This window comes from Littorina saxatilis, unplaced genomic scaffold (assembly GCF_037325665.1).
Source record: "Littorina saxatilis isolate snail1 unplaced genomic scaffold, US_GU_Lsax_2.0 scaffold_876, whole genome shotgun sequence".
NCBI lineage: Eukaryota > Metazoa > Mollusca > Gastropoda > Littorinimorpha > Littorinidae > Littorina > Littorina saxatilis.
In genome coordinates, this window is record NW_027129434.1 from 13021 (window position 1) to 40000 (window position 26980).

General features: G+C 40.7%; 2 protein-coding genes and 1 long non-coding RNA gene across 4 annotated transcripts in view; 2 read left to right on the top strand and 1 right to left on the bottom strand.

Moving 5' to 3' along the window:
* LOC138957706 (solute carrier family 22 member 15-like) overlaps window positions 1–26980 on the top strand; it is a 37955-nt gene that overhangs the window by 6800 nt on the left and 4175 nt on the right. The window contains exons 7-8 of one of the 2 annotated variants that reach the window (XR_011453141.1): window positions 5871–5956; window positions 10589–10666. Coding sequence is in view for 1 of the 2 variants with exons in the window: in XM_070328769.1 (XP_070184870.1) it covers window positions 5871–5956; window positions 10397–10514 (204 nt within the window). In the remaining variant the exon portion in view is untranslated. Of the gene's footprint in view, window positions 1–5870; window positions 5957–10396; window positions 10515–10588; window positions 10667–26980 lie in introns of both variants that reach the window. The other variant, XM_070328769.1, reaches the window with a different exon arrangement.
* LOC138957708 (uncharacterized) lies at window positions 780–3411 on the bottom strand. Its single transcript, XR_011453142.1, has 2 exons — window positions 3078–3411; window positions 780–2135 (listed from the first exon to the last, which is right to left on the bottom strand). It is a non-coding gene; the product is annotated as an uncharacterized lncRNA (long non-coding RNA).
* LOC138957707 (ATP-dependent DNA helicase pif1-like) lies at window positions 11317–21030 on the top strand. Its single transcript, XM_070328770.1, has 4 exons — window positions 11317–13491; window positions 15305–15410; window positions 16787–16984; window positions 17609–21030. The coding sequence occupies exons 1-4, from the start codon at window positions 13356–13358 to the stop codon at window positions 17640–17642; spliced, it is 474 nt and encodes a 157-aa protein (XP_070184871.1). The 5' UTR covers window positions 11317–13355; the 3' UTR covers window positions 17643–21030.

The window sequence follows — 26980 nt, forward strand, 5'->3', positions numbered from 1 at the left end:
GAGTTTAGTCAAGAAGTTGGTTTCATGTTTGGTTAGTTAAATGCTTGATCGCTTGTTTGGTTAGTGAGTGAGTGAGTGAGTGAGTGAGTGAGTGATCGAGTAAGTTAGTTGGTTGGTTGTTTGGTTGATTAGTTAGTTAGTTGCTCGGTTGGTTACTTGCTTGGTTGGACATGTGCTCAGTTGTTTGATTGAATGTAGACAACATGAATTTAAAGAGATCTGTTCTGATTTTGAGCCCGATGGATTAAATAGTGGGGAATTAAATCATATACCAACAATTAACAATGAGCAATGAGCCTGGATACGTTATGTGCACAGTGATAATTGTTTATTCAATTAAAATAGTAAAATCCTGGCCAGATCGAAGGTGGACAGCCGAACTGCTTTCACGAGATGGAGTTTGAAAGTAGACTGCTACAGAAATAGTTGCACAAGCATGAACACATGTGTGTACTGAGCAATGTACGTCTGAAGTTATGATCTAGGGCGGGTAGTTTGGGTGGAGATAGTGATGATGATGATGATGATGATGATGATGATGATGATGATGATGATGAAGCTTCCAGAAGCGAAAATTCGTTATCGTCTTGTGTCGTCTTTGTATCGGTGAGTACAGTAATCCTTTGTTTTTTTTAACTTTGTTCATCTTACCACATTCACTTCGTTGCTTAGATTTAGATTTAGATAGTGATGATGATGATGATGATGATGATGATGATGATTGTGACGTCTGCTTCTCGTTCTAGGGCTGATCAGTGTTTAACAGAGACAAGTGCAAAGAAGTAATAAGAAATTTAATAATTCTGTACTTTCAAAAACATGCACATGATCATTCTTGCAGACATCAATCCCTTTCTCTTAGAATCTTCAAATGAAAGTTTTATAGATTATGATTTCGCTGGTGTGATTTCACACACACGTAACAACATTGTCTTTCTTCTTCTTGTTGCGTAGACGTTTGATATCGAAGCGCGGAACGTACTTCTTCTTCTCGTTGCAAATGTATTTCGGTTTACACAAATGAAGACATGAAGGTGTGTTAATGTTCACAAAATATAAAGTAGTCTACTCATCACAATAAACTCGATCTGGGTGACACTTGGGGACGTTGGTGGTTCCTTCCGTGGTTACCGCTGACGTTGCCCTTCCCACAGTGTTCACACGACATCATTTACACAAGCATTGTACACCCCTGTACACTTGCACCTTCTGCAACACACACGTGCAATATTATAAGATGTTTAATGGGTTGTTGACAGACCAGCTTTTTTGTCGGTCCGAGGGGGAGCATATCGTCTTTTGTTTCATATTTATTGACCAAGGCCGAAGGCCGCGGTCAATAAATATGAAACAAAAGTCGATATGCCCCCCCGAGGACCGACAAAAAAAGCTGGTCTGGCAACAAACCATCAAACATCGTTTTTGTCATCATTTTGGTGGTTCAACATTAAGTGAAAAATCAACACAGGTGTCACGCACTGATGCGTGGAAGATGAATACAAAGAATCAAAATCAGATACTCACACTCAATCACTCGCTTTCATGCCCTATACTAAACCAGGAAACCTATTTGCAGACCAAATCAACTTAGTCAACCAATAAAGACTTGATCATCACAAACACAACAACATTATCAACTTTCATGCACTCAAACTAAAAAGAAATAACTCAAAAGAAAAATGACTAACATAATATACTTATATAACTGAAAAAGTGCCAGAATAAACCAATACTGTCAAACACTAAGAAAACAGTTTTCGGAACAATTATCAAGATTCGTTGTTCATTTGCCTGACAAGCCTGCCAGGATCAGTCTCCTAACCAGAATTATCTCATTCGACGACGAGAACGAAGTCAAAGCCGAGAATCCAATCAGTGTCAGATCTTGACCCGGATCAGCCGACGATGAAAACGAGGATGAAGTCGAGAACCCTATCAGTGTTAGCTCATGCACGAGATCATTCGACGACGTAGACGAAGTTCCCGATCAGTGTTAGATCAGGATCAGTCGAAGACGAGAACGCGGACGAAGCTGACAGGTTCCACATCAGGAACAGCATCGAGAACAAGCTCAATGCCCTGAGGACTGGATTTACAGGCTTGACATCTGATCTAGGCAGGATTCACCGCAGGATCTGTTAAATAAAAGTTGGTCTAAGTAACCTGATCAAAAGACCTAAACCATAGTCACCAAACCTTGTGTGTTTATTTCCAAGTTCAAACAACAATTCCATTTTGCTGCTGAACTTGGACCTAAAATTTTACAAATATGAACTTCCAACGTCCACATGAAAAATCTTCATTCAAAAATAATCTAAGTTCCGATTCACAATCAGAACATGAAGATTCTTCTTCGAAAATATTTACAAGTTAACTTTCTTCAGAGTTGTTATTTTCCTTTTGCAAAAGTATTCACAAAGTCCAAATTGCTTTTAAAACATGACAACTTATGACCTCTCTAACTTCCTGTCCACTTTAATATAGACACACAAGGTCAAGGTCAAACATGTTCTACAAATTCACAACAAAAGTATCTCAAATGGCAGCCTTTCGCACTTCCAAAGAATTTTCACAACAGGTTATGAAAATTAAAACAACATGCTTCCGCCATTTTGAATTCAAGGGACACAACTCTCCGCTCTTCCTTCAATGGACATAACCCACTTTCCCTAGAAACAGTTACTCATTGTCCGTAAATTTCTCTTCACACTCTCATTCAAAATCCAAGCCCTACTGCTTCACATTATAACAACATGTATCCATTTACATTTTAGGAATCTCCTAAATCATTTTTACATCAGGTAGCTTCAAAGTTATTCACCATGTGGGACCATGAGGTCCGCCATTTTGGAAAACGAAAAATGCATGGCCAAACTATGTACAGGCGCATAGGCAATTTGAAAATGTTACCACCCTCCTATCCCAAATAATACCTACCACAATCGAACATAAACCAAACTGAAACTCAGAAAATAAAGCACATATTCACACATTCTTTCCCACATACTAAGGGTCTTGCTAGTTACAGAATATTCAGCATAACACGCTCACACTGCAGAATCAACATTTTCGCTCACCATAATATCCCGTGATAGGATGAATCTTTGAGCAAAACATCATCTTGACAGAAGCCATTTGAACAAGGGCTTTCTTCCTTGAAGACATCACACCACACTGTTCTAGGGAAACGGAATTCAAACAAGCCTTCACACTTTCCGTCCTGTCAGGAGTTCAAACGAGAACCACCTGAGACCGACACTTCATGTCCTCGCGCTGTGAGTTTAGGTTACAACTGCCGTCCTGTCCGTCACACTCACGTGACCGTCTCACTTCTGACACTAGGTTCTATAACTCGTTTAAGCTTGTTTTGTTTTCCTAACCTGACTTCCCTCCCTTCTACCATATATCTCGGCAAAACTGGAAACAATCAGTTTTAACAAAATTGAACCGTGACAACAGGGAGCCATGGTTTGAAACGCGAGTTCTGTTATTATAATGCATGTTCGGGGCCCCAGCACGTTGTTCAAAGCTGGCGTGCGAAAGCAACTTACTGTGTGTGATTTGAGTTTATAATGTTGAGACAAGTATGTCAGGTTTGAGGATGCGAAGTTCTGTAGGTTCCGACTACAGAGTGGTGTGTGAAACCAACAGTAAGCGCCTTTGAGACGATAGTGCCCACATGTTGCATTCGAGCGATGGGATTGTCGTATTTCAAACGAGGTGATTTGCTTGCACAGTCAGCGTTGACCATCTCACAACAGATAGATCTGTTATGTGGATTATCGTGCGACGTTCGAGTCGGGGGCAAGGAATCGCAGGAAGCAAAGTTGAGTCTTTTTCCATTGTCACCTTTCTTTCCGGTTGTTGGTGCATATAATATTGTGCGGACAAAATAATGCGACGGCGAGTGTTTTTTGCCTCCAAGATTTTGTGGTGTGGGTATTGTTTTGCTCGTTTCATACCCACACCAAAACCTGAAACACACCCCACCCCACCCTCCCCCTCCCTCACAATCAGTCCATGAACACAAACACTGACACACACAAATTAATGATCAAGTTACCCCCCCCCCCCCCCCCAACCCTTCACTTGCACACCTGCAACGCAGACGATCGAACACAAACACTGACACACACAAATTAATGATCAAGTTACCCCCCCCCCCCCCAACCCTTCACTTGCACACCTGCAACGCAGACGATCATATTATTGATATTCATATAGGTCAGTGTTGGGTTTTTTGTTCTTGTTTGTGTTATTGCAGAATCGGTTTTCTCTTATTGCTACACGTGTCTCTTCATTACATTTCACCATCGCCCTACCACCCTGCCCCTCTCGGTATTCCACCCTCGGTTTTCAGTGGTAAATATTAGTAATCGAATATTGAAGCTACGTTGAGTCAAAGGTCACAGAAGATTTGCATCGTGCAGCACTGCACGAATTGGGTCAAAGGACACAAACGATTTTCGTCGTGCCGCGAAGGAAAGATAATCGCGATCTTGTTTCTCATTGCCTCTCTGTTTTTCATTAGACTTGTCATTCTGCTTGCTCGGCTTTGTCAGATGTCTTCATTTCTTGTTGCTATGTTCTTTGCTTTTTTATTATTATTTTTTTATTTGCGCTTAGTTTATCGATAGAACGTCTTGTGCACGGGTCAAAATGTGTGTGTCAGGGGTCAATTGGTTTGACTTAAACTTGCCGTTCGTGTTTCTCCAAACAGAGATACACGCACTCCATGACTTTGTGAGAAGATAAAACATATCGATAGGTTTCATTTGTTTGCGATAAAGCATAAATGTATGACCTTTGATGAGGTAGTTTTGTTTTTTGTTTACATTTGCCAGTTTGCCAGTTCGTATTTGGAACTTGGCGAAGCAGTGTCGTCTGTTTAGGTCTGGGGAAACGCCAATGAAAAGAGCCGAAGAATCCTCGAGCGTTTCTATTGGGTTTGCTTTTGATTATCCATGTAATAGGGCTTCCTGCAACTATGGTAACCGGGGATTTATTCCCCGGGGAACATGATATTTATTTCCCAGGTGCTTGTGAATGAAAACTCGTGAAAATGATGACAACTGTTATTATCAAGTATGATTTCCATTGATATCATTCAATTTGTTTCTCTAAAACAAACACAGAAACAAGAGTTCACAGACTGACACAAACACATGGACAAATGAACAATACCTGTGTTTTCCTGTGAATCAATAATGTTAAAATGTACTAGCGTGTTTTACCTGCGGTTAGTGGACCTTTGGAGATCGCAAAAATGTGGAAATCCGTCCACGGAAGGTGAAACATATGCTAGTGCAATCTACGTGGCTTCGTTGATTGCTGCCATCTTGGAGTCAATGAAACGGTCAGAGCATTGCATCCTAGCAACCTCAACTGAATATATGTACAGTTCATATTCACGAATTAATACCAATGCACGCTGTTTTCTGTTGCTCTCTTCGTTTAAATTTCTTTCCATGAAGATAAACAAATTCTTGCCTTGTACGCTGGTTTGGACTAATGGCGCGAGCGTTGACGTCATATGTATACAGTGTCGTCATGACGTAGTCTCGGTCATTTAACCTCGTTTTGTGTACGCAACTAGTGAAGTCTCGATTAATATGAGAGAGGGAGTCGATACACGAATTCCATTCGTCACAATGATGGTGACGATGGTGATGATGATGATCACTTCGTTGTTTAGATTTAGATTTAGATTTAGATTTAGATGATGATGATGATGATGATAATGATGATGATGACAATGGTGATGCTGCTGCTGCTGATGCTTATGATGATGATGATGATGATGATGATGATGATGATGATGATGATGATGATGACATAGAAGTTTGGGATGTTGTTTTCTGTGTGCGCAGATTTGGCAGAAAGCCGACACTCGTTCTCTTCCACGTTATCGCCGGTATTGGCTTGATAGCTAGCAGTGTGTGTTCCCACTACAAAGGTACCGCGCATAGTATCACACCGGTGACACTGTGACGGTTCCCCTACGCTTTGTGTTCGGTGCCCTGACCCTTTGTGTTCGGTTCCCACTCGGTTCCCACACGCCACAATTCGCGGACAAAACATCCATTTATGGTAGTATTACGCAATGTTGCTCTCTGAGAATGGTCTTGTTAGATCTGTGAGTGTTTACACTACATGCCTAGGTGCTGTTGGATTGAAGGTTTTTGATATTTTAGCCGTTATTAGGTAGAATGCCTTCCACTTTACTGCAAAACTGCATAATTCGTAGCATCGGCAAGAAATATCCTACCAAAAAATTCCTGCTTGGAACTTTCGTTGGTCCAGCAAAAAGTTCAACATGTCTGTAGCAGACAGCCCAAGTTTCAAGATTGTAGGGCCATCCAAACAGCCGTAATAATAAAAACAACAACAGTAGTCAGTGAAATTGGCTGTGTTCGGTCCCCACACACTTTTGTGACGTAGGCGTGACGGTTCCCATAATTCATTGTGTCGGTCCCCACTTTCTGTGTCGGACCCCACTTTCGACCTAATTTCTCTGTGACGGACCCCACAACCAGCCTATTTTGTGTCGGTCCCCACACCTTCTTGGATTTATGACTTGCCGGTTACTTGTATCATTGTATTCATTGAATCTAATTGTCTCGGAGTTATTTTTCAGCAAAATCCGGCAAGGCAGCACCTTTTGTGATACCAAGTAAGTCAGATGACATCAGTATGTGTGTGTGTGTGTGTGTGTGTGTGTGTGTGTGTGTGTGTGTGTGTGTGTGTGTGTGTGTGAGAGAGAGAGAGAGAGAGAGAGAGAGAGAGAGAGAGAGAGAGAGAGAGAGAGAGAGTAACTTTATTAGTTTATGCCACAAATAATATATAACATTATTTATCTCTGGGACGGTTCCCAGTATACCAGCAAATTATGTGTTGATCCACCCACACCTTCTTGAACTGGCCTTCCCAATATCTACTCTTAGTCTTACGGCCTTGGAGATATGCAATTTGGCACATTTTTAAAATAAAAGATCCACCTGTCGTATGTGAGATTCAGTTTTCAGAGCAAAATGCTGCCCAGGGACTTCTAGTGGTGATTGAAAAAAAAAAGAGTACTTGCCTATGTCAAGTATGTGTCTTTATCCACGCTTGTTGTAAGAGGCAACTTTTCCCAGCTCCTTGTGTTCATGACTGCTTTCTCTTAAAATTAATTACTTTATGACAGTCAGAATACAATGGAACAAGGCTACATAAACCCTGACAGCCTACGACAACGGCCCGACTAAGGCTCAACACCGCGCCAATAAATTCAGCATTGGGCCAATGTTGGGCCATGATTGCTCGGTTTTCGTAGGCTATCAGGGTCAAAGATACATATTGGTAAACTAGTAAAATACATGTTCAGCATCATCAGCAATACCACAAAAGGATTAAAACAAGAAATTCCTCCGATAGGAACTACACCCCCGTCAAAGGGAAATAACCTTCTCAGTTGGTGGCAGTGAGAATGGTTATTTCCCTTTGACCAACGGAGGTGTCCGTCTATACCAGGCCTTGTATAATTTTAATCCACCAATAACTCCCTAACCGTGTGTTTGACTGGTCCCACTTTTTGTAAGGACCGTCTCAGGAATGTATAGAACCTGTTCACCAAGTTTGGTGACGATCGGTCCGTTCATTCTTGAGATCTACTTGCGAACACAAACACATCGAGTGAAACCTATACACACCCCTATACCGGGGGTGTAAAAATCCTATTAGCTGTATGTCAGCGGCACAATGCAACCAGAACCAGCGTTTATGTGGAGTGATCGGGTGCTGGTCACTACCGCGAGCGTCACTACCGCGAGTACCACTACCGCGTCTCACACTAAAGTTGTGTTTCCGTACCCGCGACAGCGTTTTTCCAGCGGTACGACGAAAATCAAGCACATAGAAAATGACCAGGAGTGTTTCCACACGCGCGACGCGTTAGCGGCGCGACAAGCGGCAAGCGACGCGATTTTTTTGAAAGGGTCCTGAAGCGATTTTTTCGCGTTGTCGCGCGGCAACGCGGGAGTTTACAGATTTTACCGCATGTTTAAAACGCAAGTACGGAAACACGTCACGCGTTTGCGCGCGTTTTCTTTTGTCGCTGCCGCTGTCGCGGGTACGGAAACAGAACTTACCGCGAGTACGACACTACCGCGAGTACGACACTACCGCGAGTATAACACTACCGCGTGTCACACTACCGCGAGTATAACATTACCGCGTGTCATTTTATGACTTCCATGGCTGAAGGCAAAGGTTGAAATGTTTCCTTGAAATATAAAACAAAAAGGCCTGGTCTGTTCTCTGAACACTAATTCAATGTTTGTCATGCTAACCAAGAACTCAAAACGATCAGAACACACTATCAGAATACATATAGAATGGGTTGCTTCCAATCAAAGCCGTTAGAACACAAACTCACAAGAAGTAAGTTTGCATGCGTTCTCTCTACGGTTATGGTACTCGCGGTTGTGGTACGCGCGGTAGTGTGACACGCGGCAGTGTTATACTCGCGGTAGTGTCGTACTCGCGGTAGTGTGACACGCGGTAGTGTTACACGCGGTAGTGTCGTACTCGCCGTAGTGTGACACGCGGTAGTGACGCTCGCGGTAGTGTCGCATAACCGGAGTGATCTGGAAAGGTGTCAATCTCTCTCTCTCTCTCTCTCTCTCTCTCTCTCTCTCTCTCTCTCTCTCTCTCTCTCTCTCTCTCTCTCACACATACACACACACACACACACACACACACACACACACACACACACACACACACACATACTGATGTCATCTGACTTACTATGTATCACAAAAGGTGCTGCCTTGCCGGTTTTTGCTGAAAAATAACTCCGAGACAATTAGATTCAATGAATACAATGATACAAGTAACCGGCAAGTCATAAATCCAAGAAGGTGTGGGGACCGACACAAAATAGGCTGGTTGTGGGGTCCGTCACAGAGAAATTAGGTCGAAAGTGGGGTCCGACACAGAAAGTGGGGACCGACACAATGAATTATGGGAACCGTCACGCCTACGTCACAAAAGTGTGTGGGGACCGAACACAGCCAATTTCACTGACTACTTTTGTTGTTTTTATTATTACGGCTGTTTGGATGGCCCTACAATCTTGAAACTTGGACTGTCTGCTACAGACATGTTGAACTTTTTGCTGGACCAACGACAGTTCCAAACAGGCATTTTTTGGTAGGATATTTCTTGCCGATGCTACGAATTGTGCAGTTTTGCAGTAAAGTGGAAGGCATTCTACCTAATAACGGCTAAAATATCAAAAACCTTCAATCCAACAGCACCTAGGCATGTAGTGTAAACACTCACAGATCTAACAAGACCATTCTCAGAGAGCAACATTACGTAATACTACCATAAATGGATGTTTTGTCCGCGAATTGTGGCGTGTGGGAACCGAGTGGGAACCGAACACAAAGGGTCAGGGCACCGAACACAAAGCGTAGGGGAACCGTCACAGTGTCACCGGTGTGAGTATAGTATAGTATAGTATAGTATAGTATAGTATAGTATAGTATAGTATTGTATAATATAGTATAGTATTGTATAAATAGAGTAGTGTAGTGTATATTGTAGTGTAGAATAGAATAGCATAGCATAGCGTAGCAAAGCATAGCATAGCATGGCATAGCATAGCATATCATAGCATAGCATGGCATAGCATATCAAGGCATAGCATAGCATGGCGTAGCGTAGTATATTATAGTATAGTATAATATAGGATAATATAGTATAATATAGTATAGTTTAGTATAGTATAGTATGAATAGTGACAAAAACAGACAGAACATTTCCGATTGAAAACTTACTTTTGTCGAATTTGCGGGACCGAGTTTCACATTAAATTGCTTTCGCTGAGATTTTGTATTGCAATACAGTGTGTTTGTTATTTATAGAGGGCCAACCGGAGTGTTCGATCAGTGAGTCATATTATTCAACAGCGTCTGTCTGCATGGATGGATGGCTGGCCATAGGACCAGTGGCCCCTTGTCCTAAATCAACGCGATGTAAATGTAACCGAGTGTCGGATCACAATAGTCACCTTTGGAGGCATTTAACCCAGTCAAACAGGATTAAGAATGTAAGAGCTGACTGCTTAACCCTATAAAAACTGTTGTGGGTACGCAAAGGTTCCCAAGAACAACCAAAGAGACAGCAGCAGCCGGACCCTATCACAAACAGAACTCTACAATTCACAGGTGTGAGCGACGTAGAAAAAAACGTACGTCGAGCTATAAATAGCTCGCACTCTTCCACGGCCGACAACTGCAGAGACTGCTGTAAAGGGTGACGCAGTAAGTCTCCCTGTCACATAAGCATAGGAGGGAGTTGGGACGGGTGTGTAGGCTGGTAAACACCGTTGTTGTTGTTTTCACAGACGTATCGGGTGTACACATAACCGGTACGGTCGTCTCCCTGCTCGGCAAGATGGGAATTGGTGGAGCTTTCAATACAATGTTCATGTTCACGCCTGAGATCTTCCCGACAAACATCAGGTATGAAGAAGTATTTTATTCGTGGGGTTGTGGTAGCCAAGTTGATAGAGCACTGGACTTGTTATCACGGGCAGAGTCCAGGCCGGGACGGACCACAGGCGGAAGGTATCGTCCACTGGACTACTACTATCATGTCACAGAAAGACTACAAGGTACGTCACTCACCTTCGAGTCTTCTGTGTTCTTGGAGTCGCTTCCTGGGGAAAAATATTGTTCAAGACGGTTTGCCTCTTCCTACAGTCTATGTAAGGTCAAATAAATACAGTTGAATGATTGTTTGAACTGTATGTACCTTTAATTTTCAGCTTCTGTCCCTTGCAGGTTGTTATTAACCATCATTTGGACGAATCTTCGTTTGCGAGCCGCTAACTTCCACTTGGCGTCAAACTCATGCATCCGCACCGAATATGCATACCAGCGCTCATTGGTCTAAAACATATGTAAATATTGTGCAGCAAAGGGAAGCTACCCACGGGAAAATAATCATCGAATATCCTGTTATTAACCAATGAGCGCTGGTATGCATATTCGGTGCGGATGCATGAGTTTGACGCCAAGTGGAAGTCTTTCTGTGATAGTAGTGGTCCAGTGGACCACAGGAGCTTGTATCAAATCGCCGGTCGATCATTATTTACAGTCCACTACTACGACATACTACTAGTACTATATACTACAAGGAATATAACGCAGAGTGCTCCGCACTGCCGACTCGCTCCGTTTCAAGCTTTCTACATCACTTTCTGCACCCCCTTCCCGAACGCACGAAACTCACACACAAACAAAAATGATTAAGCTTTCACTTCATGCAACAAACTAGAAATAACCATTCACCAACTTCGAGAAGTTTGTCAAGAACGGGCTCGGTGTCTACACCACTCCATGAGAGGAACCTGGAGCCTCGACAAATCGAAAGTGCAACTCGCGCCGATGTTTTCCGCTTTTCGTACGCTCTCAAGGGTGTACAGCATTCTAGCGGCCTGCAATTAGTCCACTACAACTGACGAGTTACACAGCAGCCCCCAAACACGTGAAATGATACACAAAACATTCTCTTTGAGCTTAACATTGCGAAGATCGAATCCTACCGGCAGTTAACCAGGTTCAAAGGCCACAAAAGGTTACATCCGGAGCGTTCCGCAGTAAAAGTTTTACAGCGCATGCTCAGAAAACCGTCTGCTCCGGCATTGGGCGTTCTTCGACCGCCCTTTCGACTTGTCCACTCTAAATGGAAGAAGCACGTGAATTAGTCGAGCTTGGACACAACGTCATTATTCTTGGACAAGCAGGTATGTACACTTCTTAACTTTACTTTTGTTGATGAATAGGCTTTAAACTTACTTGAAGTTTAGATAAAAAGAGAACTTTGACGGTTTACCAGTTTTCGTAACATGAACTGATGAAGACCTAAAGAAATGTTGGCTGTTGTTGATGTTGTTGAAGAAACAGCAAGCTGTAACTTAAAATGTAGTTCATTCCTGGTTTATTATGCCCCCAGGTAAACTCAAGAACCACAATAGGTTTCCAAAACGTAATGTTTGTCTGCAGTGATCGTTTCACTTTGTAAAACGCGGTCGTTATGATTATGGCTCCTCCCACTGTTAGCCCCGCCTCTCCGTCTCTTTGTTAGCGAGAATCAAGATTCAAGATGGCTAAGAAAAGAATTGGTGAAGGAATCGAGTAGCAGCCCCCTGCTTAGTTGACCTACTTTCATGGACAAGCATACGATTCTGACTGGAGGGTTGTAGTGGTGGTTAGTTCAAGAATCAAGACAAGTCAGCTAGTTTTTGGGTGACATCAGTCACTTGTTTTTGTTTGTTTGTTTGTTTGTTTGTTTGTTATTAGATTTAAAGATTATATTGTAGACTGTTGCATGGAAAAATGTGTTTTAATGCGTTTTATTGTTGTTTGCTTGTTTTTATAAACTAGCTGTGCTGGAAGGTGAAAGTTGTAGCTTTTTATGTCAACTAAATTATGTGTGCATTGTATTGAAATTGTAAATTGCAAAATTAATTTGCCCAGAGAATTTTTTTTATTTCTGTGGTTGAGTTCAAGTACAAATGATTTATTCTCTAAAACATTCAAAGAGTCATGAATTAACTTCAAGTTTAGACAGACCTCACCAGTCTGTTTCTTAAAGGCGAGTGGGGCGAGGAAGTACCGTTTCTTGGGCACATCTCACCGCGAGTGACGCTAGAATTCTCGCCTCAAACGCTAGGTAGCTTTAGGCTTGCTCGCTTGGCGAGAAAATATGGCGGTCACTCAGCTGCCCATCCAATTGGCTGTCCATGGTTTTTTACCGACCAGTGCAGACGACCTTTTCGGAATCAACCAATGGTGTTTAATTCTTGTGTAGCTAGCCACAAAACCGTTTCATAGACAATCTCGCCTCCTAGCTTCGCGAGTGGCTAGCCGAAAGAATATCTCACCTGAAAGAAACACGCGACAGAACTCACACATTCAGAAAAGAGTAAATTCTTTGATTTTAAACATATTTATTATATACATATTTATCACAGGTTTAACAGGTATATCAATTTTGAAAATGTTTTTGATTATTAGTACAGTATTTACAAGTGGTTTTATGAAATTGACCCCCAAAATCATGATCTTATAAAATGTACTTGCGATTCTCTTTAATTATTTGTGTGTTTGACAGGCACTGGGAAAACAACACTCGTTGCAGAATTATGCCACAGTCTTCGGTTATCCGGGCGAAAAGTTGCAGTGACAGCAACAACTGGCATCGCTTGCCCGAGCCTACCAGTGGGAGCCATGACTCTACACCGCTAGTCAGGAATCGCGGATGGCCGACACAGTGTGAGAGAGACAGATTGTCCAGTTATGCTGATCCGCAACATAAGCGACCAGTTAGTCAACGGCAGTCTTGGCCATGTTGTGGACCTCCACCATGACAAAGTGGTTGTCCACTTCGAGAAGACCAACATGACAGTGGAGTTGAGCCGTATTGCTTTCTCAGGTATGCCTGTGTTTTTTTGTTTACCTGAATTTTTACTGAGTTTACATTTTATTTTGTCATCATTTTCATTTACAGTGGGCACCCGCCACCCCAATTTTTTGAGACAATTCAAAATCTGACACAATTTATAGGTCTTAAGAAAAGAGGAAGGGTAAATATACAGAGATTATTAACCCTTAGGCTGGTTGTCGCGACATATGTCGCGCTACTTTACCTATACTGTCACCTGGTTGTCACGACATATGTCGCGCTACTGGCTCAGTCTGTTTGGTCGGTTCCGATTACCTTCCATGGATGCGAAAACCTATATGACCGTTTTTTGTTCTTTTTCTCTCTGTTCATTCACCAGTGGCTATGTAACATGTGTTACAGAATTGCACCAGTGTAAGGGTTAAAGAGAAATCATGGTCTTAAAATGGAGGAATAAGTTTTAGATTGAGGGGTCTAAAATCTACTGTAAAACAACCTGGGTAAAATTTAAAAAAACAACCATCCTCAGTTCATAAAGATGAAACAAACAACAATATGCTTCCCTCAAACAGGCTAAAACGCTGGTCGGGCAAGAAACCACCATTCATCTCACATTGTTTATGTGGATGGAATATTTGATATTGTTAATTATTACACAATGTACTCTGATTTATCTTCAAAATGGAACCTGACTTCTAAAATGTTCAACATTTTCAGAAAAACAGGTATTGGAACAGGAAGGAGTCTTAAAATAGATGTGAATTTTGAGAGGTTATGAAAAAAGAATCTGCAAAATCAGCCTTATAGCTTACTGTACTACGTACAGCACACATACAATCAGCCTTATAGCTTACTGTACTACGTACAGCACACATACAATCAGCCTTATAGCTTACTGTACAACGTACAGCACACATACAAACTTTAAAGGCTTCCTGATGTAAGACTTCATCCTTTTTTAGACTTTACTACACGTTATTTGAATATTTTACCAAAATATAACATTTTACACAGATCGAGACAGTCAGTGTTCTTCCAAGACCGCGCTAGCAGTCGAGGTGAACAGTGACTGTCAAGATCTGAGTAAAATGTCATATTTTGTTCAAAAATACAAATGAAATTTAAGTTGAGGAGTTTAGTGACAGGTCCCAAGACCGATCCCACTTTATTTTGAGTCCACTGGCCTAGTCCACCTTTCTTGTCATGATAGATTCGCTATCAAGGGTCAAGGCCACTTCTCAAAAGGGACGCTACAACACTGACAAGTTTTTTCATCGAAGGGGAGATTCGACTTGGTTCGAAGGAATAAGTACTGAATTTGATGTTTTTATGTGGTCAAGTTATACCTCGTAAGGTGCAGGGGTGCACACTGACACAATTTGTTTGGGAAAAACTGTGGTTGATCAGTGTAGTTAGCGCTGAGCATAACTCCAGGTCTTCGTTCCGAAAACAATGGCTAGATCAGCGAAATCTGGGTCATCCTGCAAGTGTGGAAATATCATGGTGTACGGTCATTCGTTTGTGCGAAGACTTAGCGAGTTCGCTGAGTCAGGGATGGTCTTGTGGATAATCACTTTGGATTTCAGCAATGCATGTGCAAGGTGTCCAGGAAGGGGGTCGGAGGCTGGAAGATAACAAATTTTTTTGAGGCTGCCGACCATATTCACAGCCGGTGTGTGTGCAAACTCTTGTTGGCAGCCTATGCCCAGGACGAGGTCAAAGGCATAAGTAAGTAACTTTCTTGTAAGTTACTCACCCGTTTGGTGAGTTAAAATTTCGAGATTTGGCCATCCCTGATATGTATAGATGTATTGATAAGATTGTACTTTCATTTTGTTTGTAGTCCATGATCCTCGACAGAAGAAGGACATCGCTGTGAGGCATCAGTTTCAAGTAGTTCCTAGCTTCGCACTGACCATCCACAAAGCTCAAGGACTGACACTTGAAAGGTAGCTTGCAATAGACAATGTTTGGAAATAACTCTACCAGGATTTGCATGTGTTTGAGACTTGCATCCCGCTTTAGTGATGCCCGGTTCCAGAGAGCCAAACAATACCAATATGTGGTCAACCAGTTAAAACTGAGCACCTATGTTTCACAAACTCCCATGATCTCCACATACACATATGACTAATAGGTTATTTTCTGCAATTGCTTTTTTTTTAACTGCATGGCCTACAAAAATTGTGTGCTTTCGCTTGCAGGTCAATATATATTTTTTTTAACTAAACAAATCTGGTACGACACAGCAAACCATGTATTATTCTCTTTTTTTTGCCCTCTGCTTCTTTCTCTCTGTAAACTTGTATGGCTAGTTATGTAGAGGTTACATGCCAAGTCTCAGTGATTATTAAAAATAATCGTCGAAGTTAGCGGATCATGAAAAATGCGATGTTTTTCATGACCGCGAACTGAGACCATTATTTTTGATATTTCCTGTTCTTGACTAAAATCAATTACACAGTTATGTTGTTATTCTGCTGTGGCGGTAAAGTCAGATAGTGTGTGTTCTGTTCATGTTTTGGTATCGCTCAGGAAATGTTCTTTCCTTGAATGTGACTAGCAGACGAAGTTTTACACCCATGTTCAAATGTTAAAAACTGTATGAAGTTCAGTTTTCTGGGGCAAAATAGGGTGTGAAACTGCTGCATGTTCTTTACATTGATTAGATGTTTGCATTTGATTGGGTGTGATCTGTTTATAAAATGAAATATTGTTGAAAACTTACCGTCGGATTGCAGTCTCTTGTCGATGCAGCTAAAATCTGAAAGGGGAACTACTCGTGTTGCTTGACAAAACATGAGAGTTACTTGCCTTGGAATCGTGCTAGCTATAAATGATTGTGCACGGCAGATCTGAATTCAGAAAACAACCAAACTCATGGAATTCATATTGAGATTCATATGTTCAAGCCTGTAGTTGCTGTATGGTTGTATTGTTTGCTCCAGAAATGTATATTTTGTACATTAGAGTGTTCTGAACTTTTGAGTCGCAAAAAGTAGATCCACAATGTGTACATTCTCTACCCATGAGCTATCAAGGATTCCGACCCGTTGTGATTTTGGTTGTTGGGTAAGTTACTGAAAAATAACTAGCCCTACAATTTAAGTTTACAAAGAGAAAGAAGCAGAGGGGGGAATCATTTTCGGCAACTTACCCAGCAACAAAAATGTTATTACCCAACATACATGTTTAGGAGCTAGACTTTGTGGGATCTACTTTTGTGATTGGAGCAAACAATTCAAACATACCGCATTTAAATCGTAAATAAAAATGTTTGATTGTGTGATAAATAGAACTTAGAAGGTTGGTTTCTTCATTCAAGGGTGGAGATTGACTGTGAAGAAGTCTTCCAACCTGGCCAAATTGGAGTTGCCTTGGGTCGAGCAAGAAGCATTGAAGGCTTGCGAGTGGTGAACTTTGACACAAGAAAAGTTCTTCCTCAACCGTCTACCGTGCATGACTACTACAAAGTTGGTTCCGCTGAAGTCAACGAAAATTTGACCTGTTGCAGGCACAAAAGGTAAGTTCATTATCTTGTCTCTGTTGCCACTCATAAACATTTTTATCATCAATCATCATGCTACTCTTGTACAAAGGGTTGATAAATTAGTGATGCATACTCCAGGTTGATAAACTACACTCTGAAATTAAAAGTGTAGCGTGAAACTTAAAATAGCTTCGTTGGAACTAAACAACAGAGTGTCACAAAATGTCACATAGGATGTGACCTTTTTGTCCCAGGAGTTATCTCTCAGTTGAATAATATGTATGTGTTGCTTTCTTGCAAATAAGATTCAGTTATAATGAGCAAAGGACAATCAACAAAATACCAGAAGTCCAAAGGTTTGAGGCAAATAAACTTTTTCTTACTGTTTCTTTTGGACGATCAAAATGGACCACTCTAAATTTACGTCTTCCAATATGCATTACTTATGGCACCACCCAGTATGCTCTCAAGCAAAAGACAGCAAACATTTTTTCTTGCAACCAAATTTGTATTCATAAAGCAATCATAAAACAATGATAATGATCACATAAAACCATATTAATTTTTGCTGTTAATGACAGGTGTGTACTTATATTAAATCGGGGTATTCAAAAAGGCTTGATCAGGTCGAGTATATATTTTTCTCGTGTCTTTCAGGTTCCAAACTACATATGCTGAGGACACAGCCTGAGCCACGTGAAGAAGACGTTCCACTGGAAGGGATGGATCAGGAACCCCTAGACGACGACCCAGATGTTGATCTGGACTGCACTCCACTGGAGTTCAAGGCAGTTCTTGTGGATCTCACAAATAAACAGGTGACGCCACAACAAAAATCAGTTTCCCAAGCTGCTAAACAGCTGCTTATGACACCTGTACTGGTTGATGAGTTCCTCAGGAAAGTCTATGGCTTCATGCTGCGAAAGATTCTGGCCCTCTCATCCGCAGAGAAAGTTGACAGCAGACTGATAACCATATTTTATTCAGAGTGTCATGCTTTTCTTTCTTCCAGGCAATACTTTGTCCTCTGCCGTTTCTTGTTTGGTTGTGAAGCTGCTGTTACCGATGCGAACTTCTTGGTTGCTCACGCACTGGTGTTGAAAGTCCGACAACTCGTCGTCCACCAAGAAGCCAGAAGAAGACAACCAAACGTTCCTGGCACTGCAGAGAAGTCGAACATCAGACTACAACCAGACCTCTCCGATGCACCAGACTGCAGGGCCAAGGTGCGCCACGTAGCCGGATATTCTATTGCGAAACTGCGCGAAAGGAAGCGGAAAGCTCTCATGAATAATATATTTAAGAAAGGTGAAGCAGCTGAGCAGGCACTTTGTGACGCTGACAACGCACTTGATCTCCTTGGACAAGCAAGTCTTACTGAATCCGAGGCATCAGCTCTGACGTCAGATTCAGATAGTTTGTCCGAAACTGCACGCAAGCAGAATGTGAGGCAGAGCCTGACGCATGTCACCGACACTGTGTATGTGTTTTTTGAGTGTCTTGTTTTAACCATTTTGTCCTTACAAACGGAAGACAATCTTCATGACCATGGGAAGCTCCTCTATCATTTTGTAGTTGACAAAGTGATTGATGATGTACACCTGTTCAGTCTGTGGACACACATTTTTTCTGCCCCACCATCTTCAAGACTTGGAGATAATGAAAACTCCATAGAAGGTGTCTTGAAGAGGGTGGTTGACAGAGTTGAATGTCTCACAGGGCTGTTCAGGGACATTGTACACATTTCTTTAAACATTTTGAATAACCAATTTCGAAAAGATTTCTTACATCAGCTGCAGGTGCAAAAAGAAGCTGCACACAGAATTCAAATAAAAATAAAGAAAATGAAAACAAAGCAAGAAGCGCAACTATCATATTATTACTTTGATGAGGATGCTTCCCATGGGAAGATTGTCTTTCTGCATCGACTGCAGGCAGTGTTGCAGTCAGGGGGCAGCTGCGACCACTTTACCAAGAATCAATTGGTCACAATTTGTGATTTCTACAAAGTTAGATCATCAATGCGAATGAAGAAAGACGATCTCATGCAACAGCTGAAGGACTTTTGCACTCAACCTGTAGCTGAAGGTATGGCATGTGCTGGTCCTTCCATGCCAAGTACATCCGGAACTGAGAGTGAGAGTGCAATCGACATAGGTTCAGGGATTCAAACAGTTATGCCTTCATCAAGTCCCTCAAAGTGTCATCTGTGCAAGGGCCAGTACAAGAAACGACAGCACTGGATCACTATTCTTGTCGTGCATGGTTTCACAGAAAATGTGCTGGTATGGGGAAAAGCACAGACTGGTCACATTACTGCGAACAAGGGGCAAAATGGTACTGCAAAAACTGTGATACTGCAGGCATCCTGTAGTATGTCAAGCTTGCTCCGTTTCTTTCAGGTGTAGCCCCAATTCAAGAGCTTAGATATATATCTGGACTTGAAACTGTTCTATTTAACTTTGTCTTTCTGTTAAAGTCTATAGTGCAAATGAGTGATACTATAACTGAAGTGCAAAGACACTTTGAAGGTGATGAAGTCATAACTACATGCATAAAATGCATAAAATATTTGCATTGCATGATGATCGAACTGTGCTGCAAAAATATTTTGAATGAAAATTGAAAATATAGATATTGAGAATATCTCTGATGGTTTTAGATGTGAGTGTTCAATACTCTGCATCACAAAAAAGCTTGCTCAGAGTATTTGAAATTGTTTGTACAGTACATATTTGATGTTCCCCTTTGTAGTGTCACTTATTATGAAATGTCATCATTTTACATTATATTTGGTATTGCATGCTATTAACAGAGGGGTGACAAAAGTGATGCATACTCAGGGTTGATAAACTACAAACTGAAAACCCATTTGGAGTCGGGCACAAAATGTTGTCAGAACTTAAGAAAGGAGCGTTACAAAATTTCACTTGGCGACTAACTTTTGTCTCAAGAAAATTAACTTGCTTACAGTGAAGTAAACACCTTTTTGTGCAGGTGAAAAAAGCTAAATAATCTTAATAATGAACAGCAACAACGTTTGAGAGAAATTAAGAGAATATTTCATAACTTTTGAGTTGCGTGAAAAATTGTACTTAGTCTTAATCAAGTTAATGAGAGCGTCAATTTTCATTGGTCGTGGTAGACTGCCAGGGATGTTGCTACATATTCATCCCTATAGGACAAATTTCCTAGCTCTTCAGCATCAATAGGACATTTGACCGCTTTCAGAAATTTCAATAGGACATCAGAATTGTTTCATTTTCAAGAATGACGCTCGCCGTGTTACCCCCTGTTTTTGACCCTAATGTAGCACAGGATGCCGTTGAATAGCGAAACGTGTTCAGCTTTTGTTGAACTTTGGCAGGTTTTATTTCTATTTTTCGGTGGCATAACTAAGTGCGCTTCGTCAAAATGTCTCGAACTGAAGCAAAAGCAGACGCAAGACTAAGTCAGTTGGAGTTGTCTTCCATACTCCTAACTTTAATGTGCTGCAGAAAGGTGTCACCCAAACGCAACATCCGCATTGCACAACTTTAGTGCACCTATACGCGAGAGTGCTTGGTCGCTTTTTGAAAATGTGTATCTTGAAAGGAACATTAACGAGTATCGCGCTGTCCGAAGGAATTGAGTTCTTATCGGACAGGGATGTCAGCGCTCAGTTCAAAAAGATAGGACATGTGACCGCCATGCGGCTGTGAATCAGACATTTGAGCCTCTGAATCGGTCTGTCCGATGTCCGATGCCTAACGACATCCCTGAACTGCTGATTATGAATTTTGGCTGTGTGCAGCTTCTTTCCTGTGCTAGTTGAACAATTTGAAATCGAGGATTGTTTGTTATAATCTGCTGTACTTACTACCATGTGAATTGCTATTTAGATGTTTCCACGGGTATATTATCTACAATTTCCTATCCCCCTTCATTTGCTCCGTCAACACTACTTCTAATTATAATGTTCTTATGATTTTGCAGTTAACTGTATAATCATTTTTATTTTTAATTTGTATTCATGCTAGATGTTCTTAGTGATTTTTGCTCTGTTACATGTGTACCATATTGAATTCAGAATTTTTCAATTATTATACGTTATTTGCGTGTTTGACCAAAATATGACATTTTACACAGATCGAGACAGTCATTGTTCTCCGAGACCGCGCTAGCGGTCGAGGTGAACAATGACTGTCGAGATCTGTGTAAAATGTCATATTTTGGTCAAACACGCAAATAACATTTATGTATCGATCGAATTCCTTTCAGGTACTATGACTTTGTTGTTGTTTTGACGATTGAACGAGCACACAAACACATGCATGCAATCCACATGCAATCAAACACATAAGCTTCATATTTGGGCGTCTCAGGTTGACCGAAACTTCAAAGGAACTACAAAACACACGTCATGTACTGACTTTGTTGTTGTTTTGACATTGAACAGCACACACACATGCAATCAAACACATGACGTTTTTGTTTTTTTTAGTTCCTTTGAAGTTTCGGTCAACCTGAAAAGCCAAATTATAAAGTTTTGTCGGCCTCTGACGTCACATGACTCAAAGAAGGGAAATCCAATCTCCAATCGATACATTATGAAATATTTTAAAGTTTTGTACTTAATAATAGGTATGTTTATATATTGCTATTCTGGTAGGCACGTGGGGGATTCGGGGGTTGTGATAGGGTTGGCTCAAACAGCCCTACTGCAATCATAATGGGCCATATTCCGCAGGAAATTGCTCAATATCCTTTTCACATTCTAAAAAACAAAGACGCATGTTTCTGGGTTGTTGGATGTGTATTAGGTACACGTATACATGGCCAGGTTTGCTTCTGTGGCTGGTCGACAGACGATGCAATTTGCACATTTTGTTTCTTACTGTAGGTGAAATACATTCTGTGTAAAATCTAGTTCTTATTATTAAGAGTTTGGCGCTGTCTAAGTTAACTCATCTGTTTATGAGTTTACCAGACCCTGATGATAAGTTTTTGTTTGATTTGAATAGGTTATTTTTTTCATTTCTATGGAATGGTAAGAAAGATAGAATAAAGAGAACAACAGCATATCAGTCGTTTGAAGAGGGGGGGGGGGGGGCTTAAAATGGTGGATTTGAAATGCTTTTTGTCAGCTCTGAAGATATCATGGTTACAGCGAGTCCTTTGTAGTGAAGGAAAAGTAACTAAACTTCTAAAAGCTCTGTGTCCACTTGTACATAACATTCACAAGAGAGGAGGTGAGTTTGGAAACATATTGATGCAAAGAGTTCAAAATTCTTTCTGGAGAGATGTTTTCAAACATTATAAACATTTTGCATGCAAATGTGTCCCCATCTCCTTGAGTGATTTTGCTTCAGAGCGTCTGTATTATAATGTACATATTTGCATAGATAAAAAGGTTATTTTTAACAGGAATTGGATGGAAAACGGCATTATTACTTGTCGGTCACTTGATGAGAGCCGATGGTTTTTTTGTCTTGAAACATCCAAATTTACAACTGAATTTTGTTTTTTTCGAGGGCGTTATGCGCTCAGTTAAGAATTTTCATAAAAGACTAAAGTTAGATGCAGTTTTAAACAATGTTTTTCATATTGGTGATGATGTTGTATGGAAACAAATAGCTAAAGGTGGAGTAAAACATATATATACCCATCTTGTGAAAAATGATGGCAATTTACAGTGCATGGAAAAATGGGCTGATTTATTAAATTTTGATGTAAATGTTGGAAAGGTATTTCTGACAATAAGGCGAACTACACAAGACACATACCTAAGGTGGTTCCAATATAGAATACTACATAGAATTTTTCCCACTCAACGCCTGTTATTTTTGATGAAAATTTCTGACACATCACTATGTAGCTTTTGTACACAGGAAGAGGAAACCTTAGAACATTTGTTTTGGGAGTGCACAAGAGTTAAGCTTTTTTGGTCTGATTTCACAGAATTGTTATGTCAAAATTTCACACATTGCAGTAATTTGAATTTGTCTTCTTCTTCTTCTACGTTCCCGGATTTGAATTTGTCAAAAGAGCTTGTCATTTTAGGGTATTTAGACAACTTTCATACGGATGCTGTTTTTGATTTGTTTATTCTCCTTGCCAAACAAAGTATATTTGGAGCCAAATTAAATAAGTCAGTCCCAACATTAAATGTTTTTGTGAAAATTGTTAAACAAAGGTTTTTGATCGAAAAGTATAATGCTAGTGTAAATAATTATTATGGTAAATTTGAAAAAGAGTGGTGTTTATATAGACACTTTTTTCATTGATGCTATAGGATAATTGTATTGATTGATTTCGTATGAACATTTTTGAATGTGATACCCCCTGACCCATTTACTCACAACAGGTTATACAGTACTTTTATGCCGATAATTAAACCCCATGTATACTTGGAGGCTAAATTGTGACCACCGTCCCCACCTACCCCCCCTCCCCCCCCCCCCCAACCTCAGTTACCCCCCCCCCCCAACAACCTCAGTTACCCCCCCCCCCTTCCATATCCCCTGTCTTTTCAACAACCCACCCTACTGTCTATGTCTGTGTCTTGTCTAGGTATGTACGTGTGTATGTGCTTTGTTGATAAACTCGGTGTATGATGTCTGCTATACTATGTTTATGTGTATATAAAGGAAATAAAAAAAAGAGCAGATGGAAAAAACTTGTTAATTGTTTCTTGTTCACAAAAGCATTAATCAAAAAATTGCTCCAGGGGTTCTAGAATGTTAGGAAATATGCAAGTAGTAAGTGGTGAAGTTACATTGTGTGAAAGGATTATCTGCCTTGCTTTGATAAGAAATGTTTTATTTTGTTAGTTTGTTATTCAAAATATTCTAAAATTCATTTCCTTTGCTGAAGCAAAAATTAAATTCAGCTACAGAAACAACATTACATGTGTCTTGTCTAAATGAATGGTTGGACGAATTGTGTTTTGTGTTTTAATTGGAACAAATATAATTAACTTTGTGGTAAAGTATTAAAGAAGATTGTAATTCAATCAAGTTTGCGTTTTAATAAAACAGATCCTGTGATTGGTCAGAATGCCACAACTCATTCAAAATTACCGGTCACTATTTGTCGATAGCCACTTGCTAAAAAAGCCATTAGCTACCTGCTGGCGAGGCGCATTGATACAGCCTCAACTATATGAAGGCCAGCGAAATACCGAGACCATAAGGTATGCAAAGTGATGACGTCAAATACGTGCCTTAAGTTGATGCATGAATTCTTCCGGACTACATCAGTCAATTCCAAAGATCGCTTTTGTGATGAAAAGAATTTGTTTTGAGTTAGCTGTCCAGAAACCCGTCGAAAAAGAAGGGAAAATGTATGTGAAAGAAAACAAAAGAGGAGCAGAGTGATAAGATAGGAATACAGATACATATTCCTTGGGACTTGACCCTTGCAGTTGCAGGTAGGTGGACTGAAAGTAGTGTGTGAACAGAACAGAACCAATTCTGTCTGTTTACCATCGCATGAAAGCAGGAAAGAGATCGTCGTCAGATTGAATTACAACATAATCGCTCCGTCGGGCTTCAATTAACTTTGGTCGGGCGTCAATCCACGATGACAACCTCGAAATTCCAAATGAAAGCATGTTAATTAATGTGTAATTATAAAACACTTAGACATAGAAATCGTCATTATTTGAAAAATGAAATAGCCTAGATATTTTAACTTAGCACACGCCTCAACATATCTTCATATAATTAAAAAATGAAACAACATTACAAATTAAGATTATTTAAGCCAAATGGAGACTTACATTAAAAAAGATAACTCATGGCAATAGAAATCAAAACTTTACTAAATCATGTAAAAATACCTGATTTTTGAGTCACTTGAGAAAAAGTGACTATGTAATCGGTCAGTGTTAGTCTGTCCGGCCGGCCGTCCGGCCGGCCGGCCGTCCGTAGACACCACCTTAACGTTGGACTTTTCTCGGAAACTATCAAAGCGATCGGGCTCATATTTTGTTTAGTCGTGACCTCCAATGACCTCTACACTTTAACGATGGTTTCGTTGACCTTTGACCTTTTTCAAGGTCACAGGTCAGCGTCAAAGGAAAAATTAGACATTTTATATCTTTGACAAAGTTCATCGGATGTGATTGAAACTTTGTAGGATTATTCTTTACATCAAAGTATTTACATCTGTAGCCTTTTACGAACGTTATCAGAAAAACAAGGGAGATAACTAGCCTTTTCTGTTCGGCAACACACAACTTAACGTTGGGCTTTTCTCGGAAACTATAAAAGTGACCGGGCTCAAATTTTATGTGAACGTGACTCATTGTGTTGTGAATAGCAATTTCTTCCTGTCCATCTGATGCCTCATATAATATTCAGAACTGCGAAAGTGACTCGATCGAGCGTTTGCTCTTCTTGTTGTTTGTGTACTTGTTTGTATTTCTGTTGTATAGTATTTATGACAAGAAAGCCCTTTAAATCAATTACAACAGGATTTAGCTGAAATTGTGTGCAGGACAGGTTGTAAAGGGTGCCGGTCATTTTTTCAGCAGAATTTTTCAGCAGCCCTAAAATCGCAATTTAAAAAAAAATCAAATATGTACTGATCTTCAAAATTTAAACTGCTTTACAATTCTTTGGAGAATGTAGTTACATATAAAAAGTTTGAAAAAATTCCAAAGAAAAATATGGTTGCCCCATGCTACACACACACACACTCACACTCGATCACACACACACACACACACACACATCATAATCATTAACATAAGTACTTGCCATGTTAATAACTTCATCCTTGCTTCGATGATAACTTGATGATCAAAAGTAATGGCCATTCACGAATAATTTTTCCTTTCGATTTATTTACAACCAATCAAAAAAAGCTTTCTATTATTCTTTTTAACCAATCGAAACGTCACGCGCTTTTTGACTGCCGATTGCTGGCGGAAATGACCTTCTGTATTCGTCCGAAGGAAACGGCTGAGTCTCAATATTAAGCTCAAAGAGAATGTTTTGTGTATCATTTCACGTGTTTGGGGGCTGCTGTGTAACTCGTCAGTTGTAGTGGACTAATTGCAGGCCGCTAGAATGTTGTACACCCTTGAGAGCGTACGAAAAGCGGAAAACATCGGCGCGAGTTGCACTTTCGATTTGTCGAGGCTCCAGGTTCCTCTCATGGAGTGGTGTGGACACCGAGCCCGTTCTTGACAAACTTCTCGAAGTTGGTGAATGGTTATTTCGAGTTTGTTGCATGAAGTGAAAGCTTAATCATTTTTGTTTGTGTGTGAGTTTCGTGCGTTCGGGAAGGGGGTGCAGAAAGTGATGTAGAAAGCTTGAAACGGAGCGAGTCGGCAGTGCGGAGCACTCTGCGTTATATTCCTTGTAGTATATAGTACTAGTAGTATGTCGTAGTAGTGGACTGTAAATAATGATCGACCGGCGATTTGATACAAGCTCCTGTGCAGTGGACGATACCTTCCGCCTGTGGACGGACACGGGTCAACGTTGTGTGCAGATAAAAAAAAACACCATCCATGTCCCAGCCCACATTAAAAGTCTCGGTCATTCCACCAGAATTGCAAGTGGATGACTATGCACACGTCTGGGTCCGTATGCTTATGGGGGAAGTTCGCGACAACTCCCGAAGTTTTGAGTGACATCGGAAGTACTTGCCTCACTTTCGTATGCATGGGCCGGAAAAAGGGTTTACCTCGAAGCAAAGCGAGGAAGTAACTCAGGGTATTTTGCGACTACTTCTAAAGTTTTGAGTGACATCGGAAGTACATCCTCACTTTCGCATGCATGGGACGAAAAAAGAGTTTACTTTGAAAGCTAACGAGGAAGTAAATGAGGGTAAATGTACTACAGCCAGACCCAGTAGTAAACACGCTACTTCCACAGTTTCTCAGTGCAAAAAGGCAGGGCTTTTCTTCAGTTTTTCATGTCAAACCGAGCTGACGCTCCCAAAGAGAGAAAATAGAGGGAAAAGTCGTATCTTCTGCATGCATTTCGTGCAAATTTCCCTGAATACAAACCTGAGTTGCCAGCTTTGACTTTTGTT